General features: G+C 51.2%; 1 protein-coding gene and 1 long non-coding RNA gene across 8 annotated transcripts; one reads left to right on the plus strand and one right to left on the minus strand.

The window, feature by feature from the left end:
- Positions 1–855: 855 nt before the first annotated feature.
- WNT5A (Wnt family member 5A) lies at positions 856–19,774 on the plus strand. Of its 4 annotated transcripts, none has more exons than NM_001205971.1 (5): positions 856–1,424; positions 7,310–7,443; positions 8,732–8,982; positions 13,178–13,470; positions 16,848–17,306. In NM_001205971.1, exons 1-5 carry the CDS (start codon positions 1,419–1,421, stop codon positions 17,304–17,306), a joined length of 1,143 nt encoding a protein of 380 aa, NP_001192900.1. In that variant the 5' UTR covers positions 856–1,418. The 4 variants fall into 4 exon arrangements, with proteins under 4 accessions (NP_001192900.1, XP_005222914.1, XP_005222912.1 ...); XM_005222857.5 differs by lacking the exon at positions 856–1,424 and adding an exon at positions 1,469–5,326 and having other exon boundaries at positions 16,848–19,774; XM_005222855.5 differs by lacking the exon at positions 856–1,424 and adding an exon at positions 6,105–6,350 and having other exon boundaries at positions 16,848–19,774.
- On the minus strand, positions 9,060–16,663 carry LOC104975559 (uncharacterized). 4 transcript variants are annotated; one of them, XR_009492387.1, is made up of 3 exons: positions 16,407–16,663; positions 11,178–12,715; positions 9,060–10,894 (listed from the first exon to the last, which is right to left on the minus strand). It is a non-coding gene; the product is annotated as an uncharacterized lncRNA (long non-coding RNA). The 4 variants fall into 4 exon arrangements; XR_009492386.1 differs by lacking the exon at positions 16,407–16,663 and adding an exon at positions 13,204–13,292; XR_009492389.1 differs by lacking the exon at positions 16,407–16,663 and having other exon boundaries at positions 11,178–11,505; positions 12,579–13,205.
- Positions 19,775–25,266: the final 5,492 nt, after the last annotated feature.

The raw sequence follows: 25,266 nt of genomic DNA on the forward strand, positions 1-25,266 counted from the left end.
TTTTTTTTTTTTTCTCCCTGAGAACACCAGGGGAAAGAGGAGTCCGGAGAGAGGGAGGGAGAGGAGGAGGCAGTTGGCCAGGAGGGCCGGGGGGGTGGGGGGGGGACGCGGTCCCTGCGGTCGGTCAGTCTGTCTGCGGGGCGCAGGATCGCGTGGAAGTTTGCTGCAAGCTCCCAGGCGCCGCCTCCGCCACCCGGAGTCCGGTTCCGTGCAGCCTGTGCCGAGTGAGCTCCTTCGCCGCTGCCGGAACCCGACCGCCCGCCGCCCGCTGCCCGCTCTCCCGCCCCTCAGGCCCCGGCGCCAAACGAGGAGGTGGGCAGCCACGCCGGCCATGGACCGCCGGAGCTGAAGAGCCTCTGCGAAGCCCCTGGCCCTCGCGCCTCTTCTCCCTTTTCCCTGGAAAGGCGGGGGAAAAAAGGGGGACTAACCAGAAGAGAGAAAGAAGAGGGTGGGGAGGGGGAACCGGTGTCTCCCCCCGGGGCAGTCGCGCATCGTCCCCGAATCCACCAGAGGCAGAACTTTCAGGGACGACTTTTACCAGTTTGCTCCCACCTTTTTGCCAAACCCTAAAATGAAAGGACAAAAGTTGGCGCTGACTCTGGCAGCTCGGATGACGACTGGAGCGTTTTCAGCGGCATCTCCAGGAGAAAAACCCGTGCGCGTCTGATTGTTCTGTGGCCCCCAAGCTGCAGTGCGCGCGTGTGTGTGTGGGTGTGTGTGTGTGTTTGGGTGTGTGTCTGTGTGTGTACACAGACGTCCACACACACACTCGCGGCCGCGGGATCAGAGCCTGGAAGCAGACGTTTCGGCCACAGACTGACTCGTAGAGGAGGAGCTGGCGATCGGGAGGCGTGAGCCGCCAAAAGTCTGCAGGATCCTGGTGTGAATGAACCGGAGGCACCTGGGCGCAGGGATCACCTCCCCCACACCCCGCCCCGGGCCAGAGTTGAGTTGTGGGGCATTTTTTTTTCACCTTCTTGTGAAGAATTTTTTTTTTTATTATTTGTTGTAAAGTCTTTTGCACAATCACGCCCACATTTGGGGTTGGAAAGCCCTAATTACCGCCGTCGCTGATGGACGTTGGAGAGGGAGCGCCTCGCCGAGGAACAGTCGCCTGCGCGCCCTCGCCGGCCCCGCGGCTCCCTTGTTGCGCGCCGGCCGGGCCCTGCTCCGGCTGCCGGCAGGCGGACTTCGGCGCCCCCTCGGTTCCCGCGCGCATCCCAGCACTACTCTGGCTCGGGCACCCAGACTCGAACGCTAGTGACGGCTTAGGCTCCAGTCTCCAGAGCCTGCCGGACGAGCCCTGGAGGAACCCGCAGCTCCGCGCAGGATCGTCTCCGCAGGCTTAACGAGGACGCTCCGCTTGGATTCTTCGGCTCTGGTGGCGACTTCCTCCCCGCGCCCCCCTCCCCCTCGCAATGAAGGTAGGTGTTCTGTGTGTCGCCGAGGCTCGTCACTTTTTTTTTTTCTTTACATTGTTTTATTTTGGAAGTTAACTGACCCTCCTCCACCCCCCGCCAACCTCTCCCTACCCTCCTCCATTTCTTCTACATCTGGAGACTCTAAAACCCCCCGCGTAGCTGGCTGAGACCCCTACCCTTTCGCCCTCCCCCCATCCCCGTGCACTACCTCGGTCTCCCAGGAGACAGACCTCTTCTTGTCCCACCAAAAGTTCTGCAAACTTTTTTAGACTTTGGAGAAAAAGTGGGGTAGAGACAGCGCAGAAAAACTGAGAGAGGTCCGCAGACGACTTTCCTTTTGCCCTGAGAAACTCAAGTGTAGCTTACTATGTATATTTCAGTAACAGGATAATGATTCAATTCAACAAATATTTACCAAGCGCCCACTGGCGCGGACCCCGAGAGGGTGGGTGGCCGGGGCTCAGAAAGGGGAAGGGGACTCCTTGGTTGAGAGACCGTGAAGCCAGACCAGGAGCTGACTATTCCTGAGCCTCGTACCCCCCGCCCTCTGCTGCCAGAGGCCAGGTTGCCGGCTCAATGCAGCCGGGGAACCCAAGCGCAGCAGGCCCTGTGCCTTTAAGAGTGCCTGGCAGGGGGCCAGCTCGCACCCTGGCGCAGGGATGGGGTCGCGTTATTAGCATTATTAGCCGCCACTGGGTGAGCTCCGCACTTTGCAGCGGTGATGGGGGTGGGGAGGGCTGGCGGTGGTGGCTCTAATTTGGTCCGCTGGGAGAGCGCACCCCGGCCCCCCGCGCGGAATCCTCCTTGTCCTTTAGAAACATTTGGGCCTCCGGGTTGGGAGAGCGGGCGGGGGGCAGTTTGTGAACTCTTGTTTGTTTTAATTGTCAGTTGTATGTTAAAGCCGAGTCACACACTCCGAGGGTCACCGAGAGTTCACTTTTACGAAAAGTTAACATTTCCTGCAGTATAACTAGCTATTTTCCAAACAATTTTTCCTCTCTGTCCTGCAGGCTTCGGTCCTTATTTTCATTTTTCTTGATTCTCTTTTAAATTTTCTAGAAAATAAGTTTGGGATTGGAATTCAGATGTTTCCTAAAGCACCCCCTCAAAAAAGTTTATAAAAAACCCACAGCTTGGAGACCCCGTGGCCTGTTTTAGTCTCCAATCGCAGTCTGGCATGGGGGCCCCTTCTCGTCTCCCGTCTTTCTTTAGATGGACAGCTCGCTGTTTAGAAGTCACTTGGAGTCAGTGGTGGGATCACACCTCCTGCCCTCCTGCCAACGTTCAAGGCTACTCCGGCCAGATGCAGAGATTTTGCTTCTAGACAAACTCTGTGGGGAGCCGAGGGTGTGCAGGCAGTGGACATTGTGTGTCCAAGTGTGTGGATCTGTGCCCTGCACGTTGTGGAGAGTAAAGGGCCAGTTCTCGGGTCTTGCACTTACTAAATCCTCAGCCAGGCCCGGTGCCACAAAGGAAGACCCTCTCTCCCCAGGAGGCTCGGTCAGAGTCCCTAGCCGTTCCCTCCGCTCGTCCGAACGCTCTGGTGCACAAGGGGTTAGCACCGTCTGCCAAAGCTCAGCTAGTCCTCTGCCTTTTTCTTTCTCGCTGTGCGGTGCCGGCTGCCCCCTGTTGGCTGCCTTGAGGTAGGACATCTTGGAGCCTGTGTCTTGGCCGGGCAGGCAGCTTGCTCGCCTCTTCCTCCCACCTCTGGCTTTACAAGAACATCCCTTCGGATCGCTAGGTCACACTCTCCCAGGAACGCCCCTCGGAGGCCCCCAGAGGACATGCTGCGCTGCGCGGCTGCATTAGTAAGGGGTCAAGTGTCCGACCCAGCGAATGGGGCTCGGGCGAGTGGAAGAAGGGTTGGTACCCCTTCTCCCCGGCACATTAAGGAGCAGGAGCGTCCCCCTAGGAAGTCTCGGGTCTGGTCTTGACCCCCTCACTGGTTCACCCTGTAAGCCGAGGACCAGCGCTTCTTTTTCTCTCTCGTCCTCAGTTTCTTGTCTATTAAAAAGTGGAGTTGAAACAACCTCTGAAAAATGGGTGTTGAAGCATTCTGTAATTTTCCTTCTCTTTCCTTCCGCCGACAAACAGTTCTTTGGGACAGAATTGAGAGGCTGTGCCTAGAGAGCTAGGCTAGACTTCTTGTGTGGGAAGGTAGAAGTGATGTTTCCCTCTTCTCCCTGGTCCCCCCAGGTGTGTGTGAGAGAGAGAGTTGGCTTGCAGTCTGGAGATCTTGTCTAAGGATGGATGAGGTGAGGCCGGCAAGAGAACTAGACTTGGCCACTATGCTTCCCTCGGAGACTCCCTGGTACCCGAGTTGGTGTCCCTTCTGAGTCAGGACAGTCAGAAGCTGCACACACCTTCCTTGCACTGATTGGGGCTCAAGGAACTCCCTCCTCCACCTCCTCTGTCGACTCCCCCACCCCTTCCGACCCTCGGTGCTGTGGACACATCCGGGCGGCTAGGGGCAGCTCCGGCTCTCTTGCTCCAGGCTAGAGGCCTGGGGGAGTACGGGCTCCTCCTGGGCTCCCCCAAAACGGACCTCCTTTCAGCCTACCATCCCCTCCTGCTTCTCCCCTCGTTCCCCAACTTTGTGGCTGCCACTGATTTTTTCTCCTGCAGTTTTCTCCATCTCTCTCCCCTTGCTTTCGGGAGAGATTAAAGTGGGGAAAACAAAATTTATCTCCCACTAAGAGCTGGGATTCTTAAGAGTTTCCTGTGCTTTTCGCCACCGCGAGCCCAGGTCAATCTAATGTATTCTCCCAGTTTCTCCATCATTTCCGCTCCCAGAGACTAGGGTCTAGGGGCTGGGGCTGGACGTGAAGTGGAAGGGGGTGTCCAGACCGAGTGAGGTAGCGCCAGTGGCTGAGGGGCGAGAATTTTCTCCCTGCCTCGAGGGAATTTCTTTTTAGGCGCTTCTGGCCTCCGACTTGAGCGTGCTTTCCGGGGCTTTCTGTCGCCCCCCAAAGTCCTCTAAACTCGCGTAACGGAGTTTAGAGGATTCTCGGCCCGCACACCAGTTGATAAAGAAGGGTTAGGGACACTTTCATCCAGCGGGAAGGCTCTGGAGGAGAGACAATATAAGCCTACTCTACGTGGATCTGTTCTGGGGCTGGAAACAAGGGCGCGCAAACGCCCTACCCCCACCTCACCCCTCCCTTGCGCTAGAACCTCTCAAATGCCCGCAGCCCTCCTCTCAGACGCGCACTAGAAACAGATGCCAAGTATCCTTACAAAGTCCATTTCTTCGGACCCTGAAATTGTTCAAAATTTTTAGCCTGGTCTTCGGTGAATTCAGCTTCTGCCCAGAACTTTTACCCTGCATGTTACGGTCTCCGGAAAGGTCTTATTTTGTCCTCTTTTCGGATCAGTTCTCTTGGTAAACAGGCAGGGACGTTTACCCTACAGTTCGATGTATCAGTGAGTTGGCTGTGGGTTCCTTCAGTCTTTAAACTTGTGGGGCCTTTTCTGGGTTGCACGGGGGATTGGAGCGGGAAGAGGGCCAAGCTGTTTCCGGGCAAGCGCGCGGGTTAAGTGGAGATGTGACTCGCGGGGCTCTCCCGGCAGATTCCCTTCGGGACACCTCCGGCCTACTCCCAGCCCCGGGCTTAGAGACCCGCGTCGCGGAAGCCAACTGCCCCGCTCCCACTTTGGCCCCAGTTCTATGAACGAGTGGCTTCTCCCCGAGGTCGTCGGGCCGAGAGTGGGATCGGTTTGTGTGGCTTCTCCTCTAACAAAGAGATCCGCAGTAATCCGCGGAATCTGTTATCAATTTCTCCGCTGCCCGCGCCCCGCCCCGAGTGCCCCGCCCGTCGGAAAGCTGGAAAAGTGCGCGCGGCTCGCAGCGCGGTCTCTGCCTCCGCCTGGGAAGCACGTCGGAGAGCCTGTGTGTCTGTGCACGAGTGAGTGTGTGAATGTGCCAGAGTGTGAGTGTGTATGAGTGTGTGCACGCGCACGGCCTTGGCCCCCGATGGAGAGAGTTGACTTCGCAGCTTGGGCCGCGCGAGAAGGCAGCCCTCGCGAGCCACCCCCTCCCCTGGAGGAAACTTGACACTTCGGGCGGGGGTGGGGAGGAAGACCGAGCCTTCTCTCTCCTGGGCTGGGGAAACCCCAGGCTTCTCTTCTGCGGCATGCGCCCCCCAGCTCTGCGACGTTTTAGGGATGAGTGGGCCTCGGGCGCGGAGCCCTGGGTGGCGAACACTGAGGACCGCATAAGCATTTCCTCTAGAGAAGCCCCGAGGAATCCGGGCCAAAAGGGAGGCTGGCAAGGGAAAGCTGAGGCGCGCTCCTCAGCCCCTTCGCGTCTCCACCGCTGCCTCGGTCCCCCAGTCTTTTCTGGTGCCGGTTCCAGCCCAGGCCGTTCTGCAGCCTGGAGGAGGTTCACCTTTCCTTTTCCGAGGAAGGGGCTCCCTTGGGAGCCGAGGGTGGCGCAGCGCGGCAGGGTTACTCTTATCAGAGATGTAAAAGGGGATTTTGGAAAGCCGTTCCTCCCACCCGCCGCCGTCTCGCTCCGCCACCGCCTACAGGTGGAGAAGTCACCAGTGGGGAGGACGGCGGCGGAAACCTCCAAGGCCGCCTCCTGCCCCCGAAATTCTTGACGACGGGAACCTTCGCTGCCGAGGCCTTCTGCGCCCTGGAATCCAGGGGCTCGGCCGAGGCGCGGGAGCCAGCGCATCTCTGGCCCAGCCGGGGACTCCTTCGCACCGGCCCGGGCCTCGCCCTGCACCCCCATCTTGCGAGACTGACCCAACCGCGTCCGAATTGGGCTGGAGGGTGGGGTAGCGGAGTTTCAAGACCACGCTCAAGGTGCCCCGATGGCGAGATGCAACTCCAGACCAGGACCAAAGGAAACTGGAGTCCCCTCGGCTTCCTTTCCCCTTTCTCCGTGGCAGCTGCTAGAAGGGACTGGAGGGAGCGGTAGTGGGAGTGAGAAAATCAGATTTTGGGGGAGCGCTGTGGGGAGGGCCGGGAAGGGAGCCCCTCTCCTCGGACAGCGCGACCTGGGGTGTGGGGGGTTGTGTATCCCTCCTCTGGGATACACTCCAAGGCGGAGGCCGAAGGCAGGGAGAGGGCACTGATTTCCGGTTTCCTGCGCCGGGAGAGCCGCTCGCCCATCCCCTTATGCCCCGTGCGCCCCCATCTCCTCCCCACCCCAGTCTGGCCGAAGAGCGGTCTAAGGAAACCCAGGCTGCCTTTCCCGCTATGGAAGCGGCTAGCCCCGGAGCGGGCCGTAAACTGATTATGAAACTGATGATGTTAATTCAGAGCTGCATTTCCCAGCTGGGCACTCCCGTGCTCGCCGCTCCCGGGGGCCTCGCCCCCCACCCCTTGCCCTTCCCTCCCGCGTGCTGCCCCCACCCCCCACCCCCGCGCCGGCCACCCCGCCTCCCTCGCAGCCGCCGGCGGCGCGCTCCACTCGCCTTCGCGCTCCTCTCGCCCATGGAATTAATTCCGGCTCCACTTGTTGCTCTGCCCAGGTCGGGGAGAGGACGAGGGTGGCAGCGGGTCCCCGAGTGAATTCCCGAGGAGGGACTCAGCACAGCGCGGAACTAGAGGGGAGCGAGGGGGTGCAGGACGCGAGCAAGCAGGAAGGAGGCAGCGCCTGGCACCGGGGCTTTGACTCAACAGCATTGAGACATGTTTGTAATCGCTGGCGTGCCCCGCGCGCAGGATCCCAGCGAAATCAGATTTCCTGGTGAGGTTGCGTGGGTGGATTAATTTGGAAAAAGAAACTGCCTATATCTTGCCATCAAAAACTCACGGAGGAGAAGCGCAGTCAATCAACAGTAAACTTGAGAGATCCCGGATGCTTCCGTTGTTTAAACTTGTATGCTTGAAAATTATCTGAGAGGCAATAAACATCTGCTCCTTTCTTCCCTCTCCAGAAGTCGATTGGAATATTAAGCCCAGGAGTTGCTTGGGGGACGGCTGGAAGGGCAATGTCTTCCAAGTTCTTCCTAATGGCTTTGGCCATATTTCTCTCCTTCGCCCAGGTTGTAATAGAAGCTAATTCTTGGTGGTAAGTTTATCCTATATGCATATTCTTTTACTTTAAGATTCGTTTATATTGTATAATGAATGCTGCAATATTCTCAGTCGTGAATTTGGGTGTATTTATGTAATACACACACACACACACACACACACATATATATTTTTATAGACATTTATATATGTGTATATATATATAAATATAAAAATGTTTAAATCAAAATTTTCTTTAAATTTTGTGAATTAAAATTTTTGCTTATTTTTAACACTGTGAAGCTTATCTTTAGCTCCATAGGGAATAGAAGCTATAAATTTAACTTTTGTCTTTTTTGAGGTTCACATTATGCTTGTAGTACATCATGTAATTAAGGGAAACCAGAATTCACTTCTCTAATAATTCTAAGCCTATCTATAAAATGTGCTTTTTGCTACCTCTAGGTAGTAAAAGTGAGTTCCAACGTTTATTTTCTGTCACTTGAAGTTACTAACTTTCAGGGTCTGAGGTAGGCAGAGTTACTAGGAAGATAGCTACACTCCAAGTGGGGAAGTACTGAGGGCTTGAAATTTAATCAAAAAAGGTTACCTTGAGTAGTTCAGTGTCCCTAAATGCGGGTTTCTTGCTGGTAGGGGCCTAGAGAGTAGACTGCATTATATCTAGAGGATTATTTTTGACTGCATTCTGGTTTTTTTTTTTTTTTTTTTTACTGTAAATGAACAGCGTTTTTCTGTCAAACATGACTTCTGTTCCCCGGATACTCTGTCTTGGGTCCCTCACAGTCACATAAGGAGCCCTTTTAAAACTTCCAGAACAGGGTGAATTTTCTTCCGTCTGTATACTTGTCCTCCTGTTCTTCCATCCGTCAAAAGGAACTGCTATCTCCTACCCGTGTCGAATTATGTCTGCTTTCCGTATTCATACATTTTCAAGGCAGATCGGTCCAATTTGTGGGGCAAAGTGAGTCATTTTCTCTCATGTCAGAGGCCCATCCCCCCAGACTGCCTTTTACCCCTTTTCTGGTGTGGAATATCAGAAATTTTGGTTCAGGTATATGGCAGAAAGGGGCAAGGAGGGGAGTGAGAACTCTAGCTGAGAAGCCAGATGGCGGGATAGGGGCTATACAATGCCTCCGTTTTCTGAGTGGAGTTTAAACAGAGGAGTTCTATGAAGCCCGTCTCATACTTTGTCATGAGGACAAGCAGGAGAGAAAAAGCATCTGTGTGCTTAAACTTCTGTATTGCTGACATGTTTTCAGGGGGCCCACCTTGAGAGTTCACGTAAATCTTGAATGCACATCTCCCCCCGCCTCCCTTTTTAGGTCGCTAGGTATGAATAACCCTGTTCAGATGTCAGAAGTATATATCATAGGAGCGCAGCCTCTCTGCAGCCAACTGGCAGGACTTTCCCAAGGACAGAAGAAACTCTGCCACTTGTATCAGGACCACATGCAGTACATTGGAGAGGGCGCCAAGACGGGCATCAAGGAGTGCCAGTATCAGTTCCGGCACCGGAGGTGGAACTGCAGCACCGTTGATAACACCTCTGTCTTCGGCAGGGTCATGCAGATCGGTAGGAAACCGTTTCAGATGTTGTTAAATATATAGAAACTTTTCTCCTAGGAAATGTCTCTAGTGTTACTTAAAGCTTCATCTGATGGGACTCTTCCAGCAGGGTGGCGGCTTGGGACTTCTGTCATTATGGCTGTGTTCGTGCCTGTCCTCTGGATGTCTAATGATAAGTTTTGGACTTCTTGAATTAGATCAGGAGAGGGTGGGCATCAACTACACCTTCATTTTTCTCATCACTTAATTTCCTAAAAAGCATTTTGTGTAAAATAGTACCAGAACACTTACGTTGGTTTCACAAAAGTAGATGGGGAAAGCTGAGTCATTTCTGTCCTTAAACTTCAAAACTCTTAATTGTTAGAAGTTTCCTAACTTGAACCACAATTCAGATGGCCCAGGCATCAAACTGAAAATTGCCATCTTGCAGAATGCTGGATGAGCTGGACGTAAGTAAGGTTTTAATGTTCCTAATATAGATATTTCCTAAAGCTATCTATTGAGATAAACGTGTTAGACACTTTACTTTTAGTCCCAGGAAGAATTTTAATTAGAAGTGATCCAATTTACATCTGTGAGTTGGCCACTGATATAAGAACACCTGCTTCAAAGGGCAACCTGGAAACTTAAAAGTGTTTAATGTATCGTTCACAGTCCAGTTCTTTATTTTTAAATGTGTTGTTGAACTTGTTATTCTATTCAGGGAGAAGGTGGCACTAAAACTGGGCTAAAGGCAAAGAATTTGGAAAATCAGTCTGCCTCTGGTTTAGTTGAATAGTGTAGGCTACAGTCTGACAGATGTGGTCCTGTGTGTGTGTGTGCTAGTGAATATTTTTGGTCTCTTTACTTTTATGCAAACAAGCCCATATAATTAATATGACTGCAGTGACTCCTAAAATAAGCAATTTATCAAAGCAATTAACTATTTATACTGACTGAAGATAAAAAGTTGGCTTAATGTCCGTCACGGATGGATAAAATGCTTTTTAAAAAAACCCTGAAAAGTGCATTCATTGAGAACAAAAAAGAGTTGTCAGTGGATGTTTGAGCCAAGCGGCTTCATAAACTAAAATAATACAGGACTGGAAGCCGTTCCTCTAATTGAATGGGAGAACGGTCTGCAGCCTCAGCCTACAGAGCCTCCTAGGGCTTTCCTGTTAATGATTAAAATGTGCTAATGCATATTCTGGGACCTGAATCTAGGAATTAAGCTTCAGGAACACAGGAGTTTTCCCCAAATATGGGCTGCCTTATGTGGTTAACTCAGGGTGTAGTGAAGATTTAATTCTCCTGCATTTTGATATTGTGAGTGATCCAAAAACATCTTTGTCAGCTATATCACAGTAACCTCTCAGCCTTCTCTCCACCTTTGCCTTATGTGTTCCCTCTATCTACCTTCCTCTCAAACTTTGGGAGTTTTTCCCATATGTATGAGTTAGTGAAAATCATACACCTCTGATGGTAACAAGGAAGGAAAACAGCAATTGGAACTGTTTTTCTGTGTAGTCACTGGAACATAGCTTTGATTTAAGATCCTCTTTGTATGTAGCCTGTTTGGGGCCAAAATGTTCAGAATAAGCTATCATTTGCTAAGTGGATTTGAGTTCTGCTGAAGATTTACTTAAAATGTGGTCCAAGATTCAAAGAGACTGCTTCCTTAGGGAACAAGCAGAACCCTTGGTACAAAGGCCTGTGTTTAATTGTCCCCTGTAAGTAGACTCTCTGGTCCTTAGCTGTGAGGCACCGTCTTGGTTGATGGGAAGTAGGCAGGAGTGGAAGCTCATGATGGCCCCAGAGGAGGGAGCCCTCCTGGATCGTACCATCATCCCTGAGGCCCCCTCGCCAAAGGGTCCTCAGGTGTCCGAGCTCTCAGAGCAGACAGCTGCTGCAGGGTGGCTCATGGTGGTGGAACACAGGGCCTTAGAGAGAGAGAGAGAGGAAAAATCAGAATCGATTTTTATGGAAGAGGAACATGAACCCCACCCCAACGGTGGAAGTTACTTCATTTTCACTTTTCTACTTTAGGGTTTGTTAGATGAGAATGAGCTAAGGGAAAATTTGAAATACCTTTGATGCTAAGTGTGTGGGTGCCCACTCCAGAGCATGGAGTTCACCAGGGATGTGGAAGCTGGTTCTCCTCCCTGAGAGACCCTATGATGGGGCCAGTTTCTGTGACTCAGGCTGCCACCCCCAAGCACTCACCTACTTTCTTTAGAGGCCAGTCCAGGCGCTGTACACAGTCGCCTCTTCATTATGAAAACGTCCTCATTTTTCATCATGCTAGTCTTTCCTTCCAGCTTTTGTCTCCGGCTTGTCTTTGTTTGCCTGCTGTGAAAAGATGTGTAAGAAAGGCGCCGTCTTCCCAGAGGGTGAGGACAGGAAGGCTGATCTCTCAGGGAGGAGCTGTCACCCGATGCAGTGCTGCTTCCAGGATGGCTGCGTCCCCACGCTGCAGCCAGAAAGCACTTCTCATGCTGACATTTTCCCTGCAGTGACCAACTAGCTTAGAGATAGCTACCAGGTTTGATTTCTGGGGCAAAAAAAGAAAATAGTCAAGAATAGCATTGTCGTGCTTTGTATAAAATCCCTTTGATGCTCTCTGTGTGCAGGACAGAGCTTTTTCTCTTCCTCTGTCTCCAGAGGATGGTTTATCTCTCTTCCTCAAGCTACCTCTGTATTCTATGAGTCTCCTGTCCACAGGGTTTTCTGTACTATCAGTGTTAATCCTCAGATCACTCCCTAGGATCTGTCTGCTCTCCTCATTTCTCACCACTCCCTTGATGTTCTCTGCCTTGCTAATTCAACTAGATAGATGGAACACCCCCACAGGAACTTTCTGGATCCTCCTGCCAACCACCAGCACACTCCTCAAGTTATTCATTTTTTACAATGTGGGAGGGAAGGTTTGGTAAATCAGAGCCATCGCCATTTCTGAGAGGGGAATCACAAGTGGTCACAGATTGAGGGGCAGAAGCCCAAAGGAAGGGCAGTCTGCAGGTTCCCTGAGTTGGCAGAGCCGCCCTCCTGCAGGATGGCCCTTGAATACTATGGTCAGCTGTTGTTGTGATTCCCTACCCCCACCAAAAAAAAAAAATTGTTAGCAAGCTCTTTAAGAGAAACGGATCCTGGTACAGGGATCCCAGTGTCAGAAGGGGCCTTTTCCCCCCTGGGCATCTGGTTCAATACCCTTATTTTATAGTTGAGGAAAATGAGGCCCCCCTTGTCACCCCGTGCCCCCAGGCCCAGCTTCAGCTGGCTGGGTATTAACCCTTCTCCCTTGTAGTATAACACTTTCATTAAGTGACTTCTTGTCCCATGTAGAAATGTCTCTAGGTACAAGTGGAAATTGGAAATTAAGATAGTCTATGCTCACCTCCGTTTTTCTCCATACAAATAGGGCTCCTATAGAACTGTTTGACAGGGAGCTATTCTTTACAAGTTTTAGGGAAGGAGAACCTTTTTCTTCTTTTCTCCTTAAGACTATCCCCCCCCCCCCCCCCGCCCCTTTTTGTTGTTTTCCTGACACTTGGAGTCAGAGGCTGCTGCGGAGTCACAGAAACGACATTAAAGAACGGCAGGCTGTTGTGAAAGTAAGATACTCACCTTCTTGAGTGAGAAGCATCAGGCCGGGCAGCTTGGGAACTGAGAAGAGGCGAGAATTTCATTTGTAACTCTCTAGGAACCGGTTGAGAAATATCCTCTGGGGAAGTCAGGAGCCTTGTTCTGAGTCAGACTTGATGCTGCAGACGGAGGAAGGGGAAGCCAGGTTACTACCAGCGGGGCCACAGGAGCGGGAAGGGGCGGCTGCAGTGTTTGGCTTTCCTGGGGGCCTAGGGCTTTCAGAGGCTCTAAGCCTCTGTGCTCCTGTCCTGTAGGTCACTCAGAATGAAAATAGTAACAAATGTTTAAAGTAAGTGTCAAGAAGTCTACCCCAATTGTGTGTTTTCTTCCCTTGGTGACTTCTTTTCTAGGCATTTGGGTTATTTTCAGAAGAGGTGTATAGAATAATCGATCTCTGAGCATCCCGCCTTGGGCTCTGTCTGAAATGGCAGAGCAGAGGTGGGGTGTGTGGGTGTTAATACCCTCCTGGGTTGTTTCTGCGTGTTGGGGCCTCCTAGTTCCCCCTTTAGGAGCCGGGTAGGGGTGTTCGCCGTCCGGGGCTGCAGAGTGGGGGGCGCCCGCTGACCGGTCCTCGCCCGCAGGCAGCCGCGAGACGGCCTTCACGTACGCGGTGAGCGCCGCGGGGGTGGTCAACGCCATGAGCCGCGCCTGCCGCGAGGGCGAGCTGTCCACCTGCGGCTGCAGCCGCGCCGCGCGCCCCAAGGACCTGCCGCGGGACTGGCTGTGGGGCGGCTGCGGCGACAACATCGACTACGGCTACCGCTTCGCCAAGGAGTTCGTGGACGCCCGCGAGCGGGAGCGCATCCACGCCAAGGGCTCGTACGAGAGCGCGCGCATCCTGATGAACCTGCACAACAACGAGGCCGGCCGCCGGGTGAGCCTCCGTCCGCCGCAGGCCTGGGAGGGGCCGGGGCTCCCGGCTCTCCCTGTGTCTCTGCGGCTCTCTTCCTGTCTCCGCCTCCCTTCCTAGCTTTTCCGGTCTGTTTCCCCCCTGCCTGCTCCTCTCTGTCCTTCCACTCCCCTCAGCCAGCTCCCCACAGGCCTCCCTGGAGAGGGGTGCACACCCCAGAAAGGCCTCCTGGAGCGGAAGCAGCCCGCCGTGGCCAGCTCTAGCCAAGGGGCGCCTGCAGTGGCCTGAGAAAGATCTTTCTCCGCCTCTTTAATAAATCCCCAGCGCAGTTGGCCAGGCCAGAGCTAAACATGCTGCTTAGGTTCGCAGCCCTCCTCCCTGGAACAAGTTTGTGGCTGCGATTAAGATTAAATTGGGGAGAGGGAGTTATTTATTTCAGTAGGTGCCCAGTTGAGCAAGCCCTCGCCCAGCTTCCGGGTTACCTCCTCCCCTCTTTGTGCCCCTCCTTGTGTCCTGGGACAGCAGGCCTGATGGATTGAGGGTTTGTAAAAAGAGCTTTTCTAGGATAACTCTCCAACCAACCGGGTGGAATTTCGTAGGTCTGACGATCAGGCCCATGGAAGGAAGAGAGAGGGCCTCGAAAGTGTCCAGAGAGAAAGTCCTCCCAAGGCAGCCCGCCCCTCCACCCCATCCCCCGTTTCACTCTTTCCTTCCCCTGGTGGGGCTGTGAAAAGCTCCCTCACAATAGTTAAAAAGACCCTTTTTTCCTGCGGTTAAACACATGGCACTTTATGGCTGCTTTAAAATGAAGGGGTGAAAACTTTTCCTAACTTTGGCAGCACTGAAAACCAGGGCCATTATTTTTTTCAGAGAACCCAAGGTGGGTGCCAGGAACTTTCTGGTCAGAGATCTCACTCTTCTGTATTTTGGGGTGAGGAACAGGAATGGTAATCACAAAGTAACATCCAGGGGACAGGAAGGAACCTGAGAGCCCCGCACACCCTCTCCTGAAAGGCGGGAAACAGACTGGAGAACCACTTCCAGGCAGGGCAGAGAATTAGGGGATGGAGCTGTCAGCCCAGGCACTTTTTCCCTTAAACTAGGGCGTTGCAGCTCGAGGGTAAAGGGCTGCAGGTTTGGGGATTAAAGAAATCTAGGTTAACACCCTGCTCTGTTTCTGAGCGTCCGTTGCCCCATCTGCTCACCAGTTAGATGGACAGTAACAGTGTCGCCTGGGGTTGCTGTAAGGACTCACTGGGGTCATACAGTAGACTGAACCTTGTTATTAACACTTGGCCACTTCTGAGTTCTAATTAATAAGGCTCAACCGAAGGGCTGAGTTCAGTGTCAACCAGTGGTAAGTGCTTGATAGATGATAACTGAGTCACTAGACCTAATGAAGCAGAGCACATAGGAAAGTGGAAGTAACCCAGATCCCTCCAGGTAACCTGTTTCTTCTCAGCTTTGATCTTGACTATGTGGGGGACCACAGAAGGACTCAACTCTGCAGAATCTTACCTGTGGTGCCTGAGGGGTCAGATGGTTGCTCCAGGGGAGCGTGGCCACTCCTTTCTGAGGCTCCCCTTTGCTGGGGTGCCTGTACCAGGGGTGGACTTTCTGACCCCTGCAGCCGGCCCAGGCCTTGGAGTGGGCATGGCTACCCCACTGTCTCGGGAGCCTAGCACCTCGGTCCTGTTCTCTACCCAGGACACATCACCTTAATCTGCATGCAGGGCGCCCAGCGTCTCAGACCACAAATGCCTCCAGGACAGAGGTATGGCTGACTCGGGACCCACTATGTCCCTCTCTGGTGCTTTCAGCCTTCTTTGGGGATTTCCTCGGTTTCTCTCATGGAGAGAAATCACAGGAGCTTAGCAACCAAGAAGAGCAGGTCAAGGGACTTCCAAGGGGAGACAGGAGGGGTCGGAGAGTGGGAAAAGCACATTCGATGTAATTTCATTTAACATGAGCATTTGTACATAGGTTTTTTGGAAATGTTATAGTTGGAGCAGCAAACTATGCTTGATCCTGGTGGATGAGGTTACAGAGAAGACGGTTTTCCTCCAGGATCGTAGGGGTGAGAGGAGGAAAGCTGGACACTCGGTCAGGAAACCGTATTAGACTCCTAGAAAGAAAATCTAGTTTCTGATTCTCCTCAAAGGGGAGTGAAGGTTAAATACATTTGCAAAACCCTTTCCCACACTAGCCTAGCCGCGGCCCTGAAACCCTTCATGTGGAGGGGGTACGCTTGAGCTCCCCTTTGAGGAAAGCCCCTTCTGAAGCCCTGGAGGGAGAGGGTCGCTGCTGGGGCAGGAGTGGCCTCGCACGGCTCTGGCCTCCAGGTCCTGACAGGCCGCTGCCAGCAGCGTGCTGGCTTGGGAGGCTCACTGGCACAGCCCCGGGCAGCCGGCACTGTAAATGGGCAGCGGCCACCTCCCAGACCCGTGGGTGCTGCTGCTGCAGGGCCCAGCACCATGCCCTCGTCACCCTGCAAACCAGGTCTGCTGATTGCATCCTGCCTGCTAAGTACCTCAAGCCAGCATGTCTTGGTTTCACCCTTGTAACACTGCCGTGAGGTTGGCACCACCACAGTGCCCTTTGCAGATGGGAATGGAGGCCCAGAATGGTGATGCCCTTGCCTAAATTCAGGGGCAGGACAGAATCTGTGTCTGTCTGGGTCCAGGGTGGACGCGCTCAGCCTGTGCAGAGCGTGGGGGCTGTGCAGGAAGCAGCAGTGAAGGTACCTGAAATCCAGGCCCGGTCCCCCTCTATCCAGCCTGTGTGACCATCTGGGCCGCTTACCTTCTCTGCGTCACTGGGCCCTCGTCCAGTCCCGCCCAGGTTACAACCGTGCTGGGAGGATTTGATGAGATGAGAGTGGAGAGGCTCTTAGGACAGGGCTCGCCCCACGGCAGTATAAACAGTAAGAGTGAGGAAAGATTTGAACCCTGACCACTTACCAGCTGGGCGCCCATGGCGTGAGCTTGGAGCCCACCTGCCTGGGTTCCGGTCATGGCCCCTCCTTCCCAGTGCTTGGGCTGCTAACACAGCTCGCTGGGCTTCACTTTCCTTCTCTGAGACGCAGGCGGTGGGATGCTTCCCTCACAGGCTGCTGCTCACAGGAGTCCAGGTCAGACCTGACGGCAGTCTCCTGCTTCCAAAAAAGAAGCCAAGGCAACAATTTTGTTTCTTGTTCCCATTCAAAACCAGGTAGTTTATTATGATGATGTGTAACAATGAGGGGTAAGAACCGATTTGTTTTACAGACTCATTTTTAAAGAAGGCCACAAAAGCCTCCAGGTCTGGAGGACGAGGGGGAGGTGGCCCGGGCTGAGCTGGTGACCAGGGTCTGGGTTCCCAGGTGAGGGTGCCCCCCGCTGACTGTCCCCTTCTCCCCGCAGACGGTGTACAGCCTGGCCGACGTGGCCTGCAAGTGCCACGGGGTGTCAGGCTCGTGCAGCCTCAAGACGTGCTGGCTGCAGCTGGCCGACTTCCGCAAGGTGGGTGATGCCCTGAAGGAGAAGTACGACAGCGCGGCGGCCATGCGGCTCAACAGCCGGGGCAAGCTGGTGCAGGTCAACAGCCGCTTCAACTCGCCCACTACCCAGGACCTGGTCTACATCGACCCCAGCCCCGACTACTGCGTGCGCAACGAGAGCACCGGCTCGCTGGGCACGCAGGGCCGCCTGTGCAACAAGACGTCCGAGGGCATGGACGGCTGCGAGCTCATGTGCTGCGGCCGCGGCTACGACCAGTTCAAGACGGTGCAGACTGAGCGCTGCCACTGCAAGTTCCACTGGTGCTGCTACGTCAAGTGCAAGAAGTGCACGGAGATCGTGGACCAGTTCGTCTGCAAGTAGCGGGCGCCCCGCCGCCTGCCCGTCACCCGGCCCCGCTCCCAGGACCCACTTATTTATAGAAAGTACAGTGATTCTGTTTGGGTTTTTTTTTTTAATGTTTTTTTCATCCCTAAGAATTGCAACCGGAACCATTTTTTCCCCCTGTTCCCATCTGAGAACTCTGTGGTTAATAATATTATAATTATTATTTGGCAATAAGGGGGTTGGGAACCAAGAAAATATTTATTTTGTGGATCTTTGAAAAGGTAAGACAAGACTTGTTTTGATGGTATAATGGATGGGGGGGGATAAAACATGCCCTTGCTGAGATGTGTGCACATCTGGAGGTCAAGGAAACATTGTTCTCTTTGTCTCAGCTATCGCATGGGACAGGTAGCACCCCACTGCAAGGAGGTGGCCCAGAGCTATGCATGACCCAGCGCCTGGGAGCAAAAGGAGTTCTGCGGTCTGGGGAAGCCGGAAGGTCTTGAGAAACAGACAAAACAATGAGAACCCCACCCCCCTCTTTCCCAGGGGCTGCCAGCCTGAAATATTTCCAAAATGTATTTAAAATTTGAGAACAAGAATCTCATATCCCTTCAAGAAAGAAGGTTTATCATATGTCTCACTGTCCTCCAGCATTCCATCTACAGCTGGTCCATTCTATTAGCTACTGAAACCTGGGGAGCAGGGAGAGAAGCCCTAGACATTAAAACACAAAAAACTCCTTTTATTGAGTCAGTTGATTTAACATTCAAAGCTGTTGTGAGAATCAGGTTATCCACTTGGAAAAGGATCCCTGAATGATTCTGGTACCAGACGTTTTGCTTGGAGAAGGGCAGGGAGGTTGGCTTGGCGATAAAGGAAAATATACTGTAATTTTCTTAGGGATACTTGGTTAATAAATGATAATAGTGAAAACACATGAATTCCATTCACAGATCCTCAACCTGAACTTCAAGGTACTTGTGTGCAGTTCAGCCCTGCACCAAAGCAGAAAACCTATTTGAGGGAAAAAAGTGACCTCCGCCCTCCCTCCTTGACCCCGCGCCCCCTCTGCTTCCGTGCCTTGCTGCGCTGCGGCGGCGTTTCCAAGCGGAGCTCCGCAGGGTCCCCTCTGATTGTAGGACGGAATGAAACCCTAGGAGTTCCTCTTGGAAAACAGCTCGCTACTTAGGGATTTTATTCCGCCTACAACTTTTATTTCGAGGAACAGTAGTTTTCGATGTTTTCATGACATCACTTGGCGAATGGCCTTCACAGAGGTGTGGCAGCATTTCCCCCTTCTGATCCTGTGTTCAGACTCTCCATTGATGCTTCCGCTTCTCTGCAGGTGTACCTAGAACTGTTCCCAGTGGACTTGAACAGTTGGTTCAGTGGTACCTGATAGCTCAGTCTCCTGTACATAACATATATATATATATACATATATATATATATAAATATAATTATATCTCAGTGCAGCCAGTGATTTGGATTTACAGTTTACTCTGGGGTTATTTCTTCGGTCTAGAGCCTTGAGGTCCTCCACTGCAATCCAAGTGGGATTTTCCCCGACGGTTTCTAAGTTGAGCTCAGGCTGTGGCCCTGATGCCACTGCATGCTGAGCATCGTGAAGCAGCTGTGTTTCTGAGGAGTCTGGAAGGTCTTGGTCGTGGGTGTGGTGGTTTGAAGATTTCTTTGGTCTCCCCTGCTCCATCCCTTGGTTCTCCAGCCTCGTTTTCTGCACGCTTGCTGGAGAGGGCATTACTTGTTCATTACAGAGGTGGGAATGAAGAGGACACATGTCAGCATTTCTGTTTCCTCTGCTCACTTTGCAGGGTGGAACTTGATGCCCGTTAGACCTGAGGGCACCTACCGAGTCCCCAGGGAAAATCCAGCTCACATCTTTAGCTAGTTTAAAAAAACAAAAACAACAAAAAACCAGGACACCTCTTTGCAAAGAGTACCATCACCTGTGTTCTCATCTCAGACTTGTGCTGTTGTAGAAGTTTGGGAAGACACACGTTCTGCAGCCCTCACAGGCTCAGTGGCCCTCAGGTCAGCCCGGCCACCTGTGGCTCTTATTGCACAAGGATAGTCACTCCCCCTGCTCCCAGCTGCAGTGAATTGCAAGCAAAAGATCTTGAAAGTAAAAAGCACTAATTAGTTTAAAATGTCACTTTTTTGGTTTTTATTATACAAAAACCATGAAGTAATTTTTTTTTATTTGCTAAACCAGATTTTTTGTTCCTTTCTAGTGATTCATGTTTATGAAGAGAGTTGAGTTTAACAATCCTAGTTTTTAAAAGAAACTATTTAATGTAAAATATTCTACTTGTCATTCAGATATTATGTATATCTTCTATGGCCTTTATTCTGTACTTTTAATGTACATATGTCTGTCTTGTGTGATTTGTATATTTCACTGGTTCAAAAACAAAACATCGAAAGGCTTATGCCAAATGGAAGATAGAATATAAAATAAAATATTACTTGTATATTGGTAAGTGGTTTCAATTGTCCTTCAGATACTTCATGTGGAGAGTTTTTGAGAAAACATGAGGGATAGTTTAGGGGTGACTACATGTTAGAAAAATAGAAGAGTGGAGAATTTTACCAAAACCAAATTATTTGGGAGCTTCAAAAGATTTCTATATGTAACAGAACAAAAGGGGAATTCTCTTTTCCTATATATGTTCCTCAAAAAAATCAAGCAGATGGCTTAAAGCTGGTTATAGGATTGCTCACATTCTTTGAGCATTATGCATGTAACTTAATTGTTTCAGAGCGTGTTGGTGTTGTAGCATCTCCGAGAAGAACTGAAAAGGCACATGCTTTTATCCATGAACAGAATTTTAGTGCAAAAAAAGTGTATTTGTGTTCACCACTGCAGCTAGTGCACCACTCTATTTGAACTTTCTGTGGATGGAGTGTCTCTGCCCCTTGGAAAGTAGTTTTATGAAAAGCAAGCCTCAATCTGCAGAGAATGAAGGAAACTGAAGGTTCGTTGTGTTAAGTGCAATTAATACGAGCCCTCCTGCTTCTTGAAGGCGCAGTGAGTCTGGGCCGCGACGCACAAATTGATATGTTAGCCCCTTGCTTTTTTCTTTCTGGATAACCTTGTAACATATTGAAACCTTTTAAGGATGCCAAGAATGCATTATTCCACAAAAAAACAGTAGACCAACATATAGAGTGTTTAAAATAGCATTTCTGGGCAAATTCAAACGCTTGTGGTTCTAGGACTCACATCTGTTTCAGGTTTTCCTCAGTTGTATATTGACCAGTGTTCCTTATTGCAAAAACATATATTCGATTTAGGAGCGTCAGCTTTTTTTTTTTTTTTTTTCATCTCATCCTGGACTGCATTCAAGATCTTCCCAATACAGGAAAATTAGCAAAAAATTTATATACAGGCAGCAGCGAATGGAGCTATGTTCAAAATAGTAATTATGGGCTTAAGTAAAAGGAAGGCTGTTTTAAGCTTTAGTCCAGTGTATCTGTTCAGTTCTCTGAGCTGTTGACCTCCCAAGACCGGCACTGTTGAGTAGGCCACACAAACCCTCTGCTTGTTCTATTTTCCAATACAGTTTTCAATTTGTTTTTGTAAGACCTTATTCAAGCCACCAGAATCAAAGATGACATGTTAGCACAAGTACTCCAAATAAGAAACTGTCATGGGCTGACTCCTAGAGATCGTTAGCAAAAGCAACCCCCAAAGAGTGAGTGATCCATAATGTAAATAGAGACAGCTAGAAAAGGGACTAATAACTTGAAGGATATGTGTATGATGCAAATACACACCAAGGCATAGGTCTGCAATACTGCATTATCACTGTAAAATATACTTCTAAAATATTTATTTTTTTAAAAAGTATTTGTTACTCTCCCCTCTCTGTGGATTGGTGAGAGCCAGATGCAGATGCTATACTTTGAAAGTAAGACAATGAAATGCATTCTTAATATTGGAAACAGCAATGCAGGAATTAAAACTGAGTAAGAGAGTCTTCTAATTCACCTATTCACACAGACCTTATATTTAACTCTGATGACTGGATAGTATTTTATGTTAGAGAAACAGCATCTTGTGAGCCAACTTTAAAAAAATGAATGATTAAAGGTTGGTATGATTTTTTTCTTAAAAATGTATCAATTTTAATCTAGAAGATTTAATTAACATGCTGTCTCTGTATTTCAGAGGCAAACAAGAAATGAGGAAAATTGCATTGTAGATCAGTTTTATGTGCAGTGTACTATTTGCTGGGCTAGAAATGAGATAAAGAGTATTTATTTTTGTTCATATCTTGTACTACTTTTCTATTAAAATCATTTTATGAAATCTGCAGTCACGTGTTATGTTTGGCAGCAATGGTGTTCATGACGACTGAAGTTTAATGTGGGCTTGATGATGGCTCAGAGAATCCAGAACAAATATCCACATTTCAGGCATGTACATCCTATGGTCAGATTTCAAGGATCTATCGTGGATCTTTTTGCCTGCAGCTATTTCCCACCCCCTGCCACCCCCACCATTTATTTGTTCTGCTGCTACTAATGTATAAGAGAGTTGTATTTGGGAGATCGTTAGACACTGCAGGCATTTAGCACAGTGACATCGGATTATGAAGACATTCCCGGGCAAGAGAAGAAAGAATGATTTGAGAAGAGAGAACAAAGTCTTAGGGAAACAGACTGAATCACCTGGAATATTCTGCTGGCTCCCGGTTGGATGTTGCCATGGTTGCCAGCCAGCTGCTGAGATCAGGTTTCTCACCTTGGTGGTGAGGCTGGAGCATTCTTTATTTTGGGGGTGCAATGTTTAGCAGCATCATTAGCCTCTACCCACGAGATGCCAGGAGGGCCCCCCATTTGTGACAAGCAATAATGTCTCCTGACACCAGGGACCCTGTATCCCAGGAAGTGGAATCAGCCCCCAGCTGAGAAGCACGGCCTAAGATAGAGGGACTGAGGCTCTGAGCACTCGGGGAAGGAGGGCCGACGGTGGACGGGTGCTTGCCCGGGGTGACTCCTGAGCCCGAGAAGTCCCCTGGAGGGCGGGGCCCTGTTGTGTACAATACCCCCAGCAGCCAGCTCAGAGCCAGGAAGGCCCTCTGAGCATTTGGGGGAGCTTTCACACCGTGGCCCCCTGGCTGTGTGCTGCCAGATGTGTTTTCTTTGACCGGCAAAACAGTAAAAAAAAAAATACTCAAATTAGTTGCCAGCACTTGAAAGATGAGTATGTTCACATTCAAGTGTGCACTTCTGGCTACGACACGGGAAGAACTGGCCGCCTGGGTGCACGGTGCCACAAGTCCCCAGCACGGGACACTCAGCTGTACCCCAGCAGCCGCTGCCCGGCCCCCACCCCACCCGTCCAGGCTGTGTGTCCAGTTGGCCAGTCTTTCTGTCACCTAACTGAGCCCGCAGGATCACAGACTTGCCATGGTCTCCACCAGTGTTCTCCTTCTAAGTCAGAGTTTCTCAATATCATCTTTAATGACATTGTGGCCCAAGTAATTGTGAGAAGTTGCCATGTGCATCGTACCCTCGGAGCGGCTCACCACACGCCTCTTGCCTCAGAGACCCTGACCAGAGCTGCTCACCCAGTGGTGACCCTTTGATGCCGATGCTGCCAACCCCATGCTATAGACTCAGGGCCTCAAGACTCACAGGCTTGAGCTTCACCCTCTCTGACAAGTGTAGGCTCGTTTTACAGATGAGGACACTGAGACCAGAAGAGTCAAGTCACTCACTTTACCACTTGTCCATTGTTGAATAACACAGCACACTCATACAAAAATTAGTGGCTTAGAACCATAGCCATTGTATCCGCTTATGGTCCTGCGAGTCACCGACATGGGCCAGGTTAGCTGCAGGGGACCAGTGTCCCGCTGCTCTCACCTGGGGCTGGCAGATGGGCAAGGGGCTGGCTGATCCTACACGACCTCTCATACACACCAAGAGCTGGTTCTGGCTGTTGGTTGGGCCTTTCTCTCCACACGGTCTCTTATCTTCAGGGATAAGGGGCGCCCTGGGCTCTTTCACACTGTGGTACCATATCCCCTGCAGGTGAGGCTGGAAGCTCCAAAGTTCCACTAGAGTCCTCCCTCTGCATCCACAGGTACAGGGTGCTGACTGTGGGACTCAAACATCCTTGGATCTTGGTATCTGAGGCAGTTCCTAGTACCAATTCCGGTGGCCGTGGAGGCATGAATGCGTATGACATCCACTGCATTTACTGGCCAAAGCAAGCCCACACACAGCCCGGATTCAAAGAGATGGAGAAGCACACACCACCTCTCAATGAGAAGAGTGGTGAAGCCACAGTGCGAAGATCCGCACCAACTGTGAGGAGCTGCTGAAGACCTTCAGACAGTCTCCCTCACAGGCCAAGAGTCCAAGAGGCCCACTCTCCTGCGACAGCACCTGAGACAGGATTCCTTTCTCTCACAGCAACCAACCTCAGCACGGTGCAGTGCATAGGACAAAGACTTTGGAGTCAAGAAAAGCTGGTTCCAAGCTCTGCTCTTCTGAGCTGTGTGTCCTTTGGCCAGTTACTTAACTTCTCAGAGCTTCATTCAGTATTCTCACGTGGGTCACGAGGCTATGATGCAACAGTGTGTAGTGAGGATGGCTAATCATGGAAGTAAGCGGCGTGGCACCAAATCGGACCTCAGGCAGTGGCATGAACGGCAGTCATGGGGGCAGCAATCACCCCCTCCAGCATGGCAAGAAACCAGCCACATTCCTATCACCCTGCTTGTGATGACTCATGAGCCTCCCTGATTCAGCAAATTGCAGGGTGCTTCCTTGGAGGCCCTGGGAGGGGGCTCCTGAAGATTCTTGATCAGGCTCAGGCTGGGGAAGCAGAGGGTGGGGAGTCAGGATGGGCTCAGCCTCAGCTCAGGCGTGCCAAGTCCTCCCCCATCCCTGGGAAACTCCAAGGAATGTTTTCCCATGTCTTAGGAGAGACCTGTACCACGAGCAGGGTGGGGACCTACCTCCTCTTTACGGAGCAAGATCCTGGGGCACAGGAGGGCAGCCTGGGCTCCTGAACCCCAGGTACACCTTGCACTGTACCCCACCTGGCTGGCAGCAGGTAGCCAACTGTGCCCTCATGGGAAGCCTTTGGGCCAACTGCGCTTCCTTTGGGCCTCAGGTTTCTGTTTATAAAGTGGGAACAGAAAGACCTGTGCAGCTCACACCACTGCTTTGTTAGCAATTCCTCCCTTTTCCTGAACACACGTCCTGGGTGGCTTATTTTTTTAAGCTATTTCTTTAAGTTTATTTTCTTTACATGACTGTTTGATTTCATGGCATCTGACAAAAAAAGAAGGGTCACTCTTTCCATTTTACAGAAGAAAGAGAAGCCCCAGGAAATTAAGTGTCTTGCCCAAAACTACAGATCTGGTCAGAAGCAAAGCTGGGTCTCTCTGATTACAGAGCCCTTACTTCCATCCCCAAGATAATAGCGCCTCAGGGTTACTGGGAAGAGACAAATGGCAGGCTAGAAACACTAGGAACCCAACATTTCATTCCTGACCCAGGCCCTCTTCCTGGTTTTCAAGCTGAGACCACCTCAGAGTCCTTCATCCGAGTTCACACGCTTGTGCAAGGAGGCCCCGGAGTGGGTCAGGCAAGGGTCCCCTCCACACATGAACCAGGCCAGGGAGACCCCAACGCTGGCTTTACCACAAGCCAATGGGACTTTCACCGTGTAGATGGTGACCCCACTCTGGCCACCACTTTGCTGTGTGACTTTGGACGAATCTCTCCCCTTCTCTGGGCCTTACTTCCTGACATGTGCACAAGAGTTTGGTCAGGGTCACATGACTGAGTTTGATTTCCTGCTGGTAATTTCCTCCCAGGAATTTGAAGGCACGTGGAGCCGGAGACCAGGCCTCAAACCCCATTATGTGGAAAGAGAATGCAAATGAAAACTGGGGCGACGCAGGGAAAGCACGTCAGAGGCACGTGTCCTCCTCCGGGGCACACAGTC

This window comes from Bos taurus, chromosome 22 (genome assembly GCF_002263795.3).
Source record: "Bos taurus isolate L1 Dominette 01449 registration number 42190680 breed Hereford chromosome 22, ARS-UCD2.0, whole genome shotgun sequence".
Lineage (NCBI taxonomy): Eukaryota > Metazoa > Chordata > Mammalia > Artiodactyla > Bovidae > Bos > Bos taurus.

Bases quoted from the DNA above. Each gene is read 5' to 3' on its own strand.
- WNT5A (NM_001205971.1), top strand. The intron at 8,983-13,177 runs GTAGGAAACCGT...CCTCGCCCGCAG, and splicing joins CGGCAGGGTCATGCAGATCG to GCAGCCGCGAGACGGCCTTC. The intron at 13,471-16,847 runs GTGAGCCTCCGT...TTCTCCCCGCAG, and splicing joins ACAACGAGGCCGGCCGCCGG to ACGGTGTACAGCCTGGCCGA.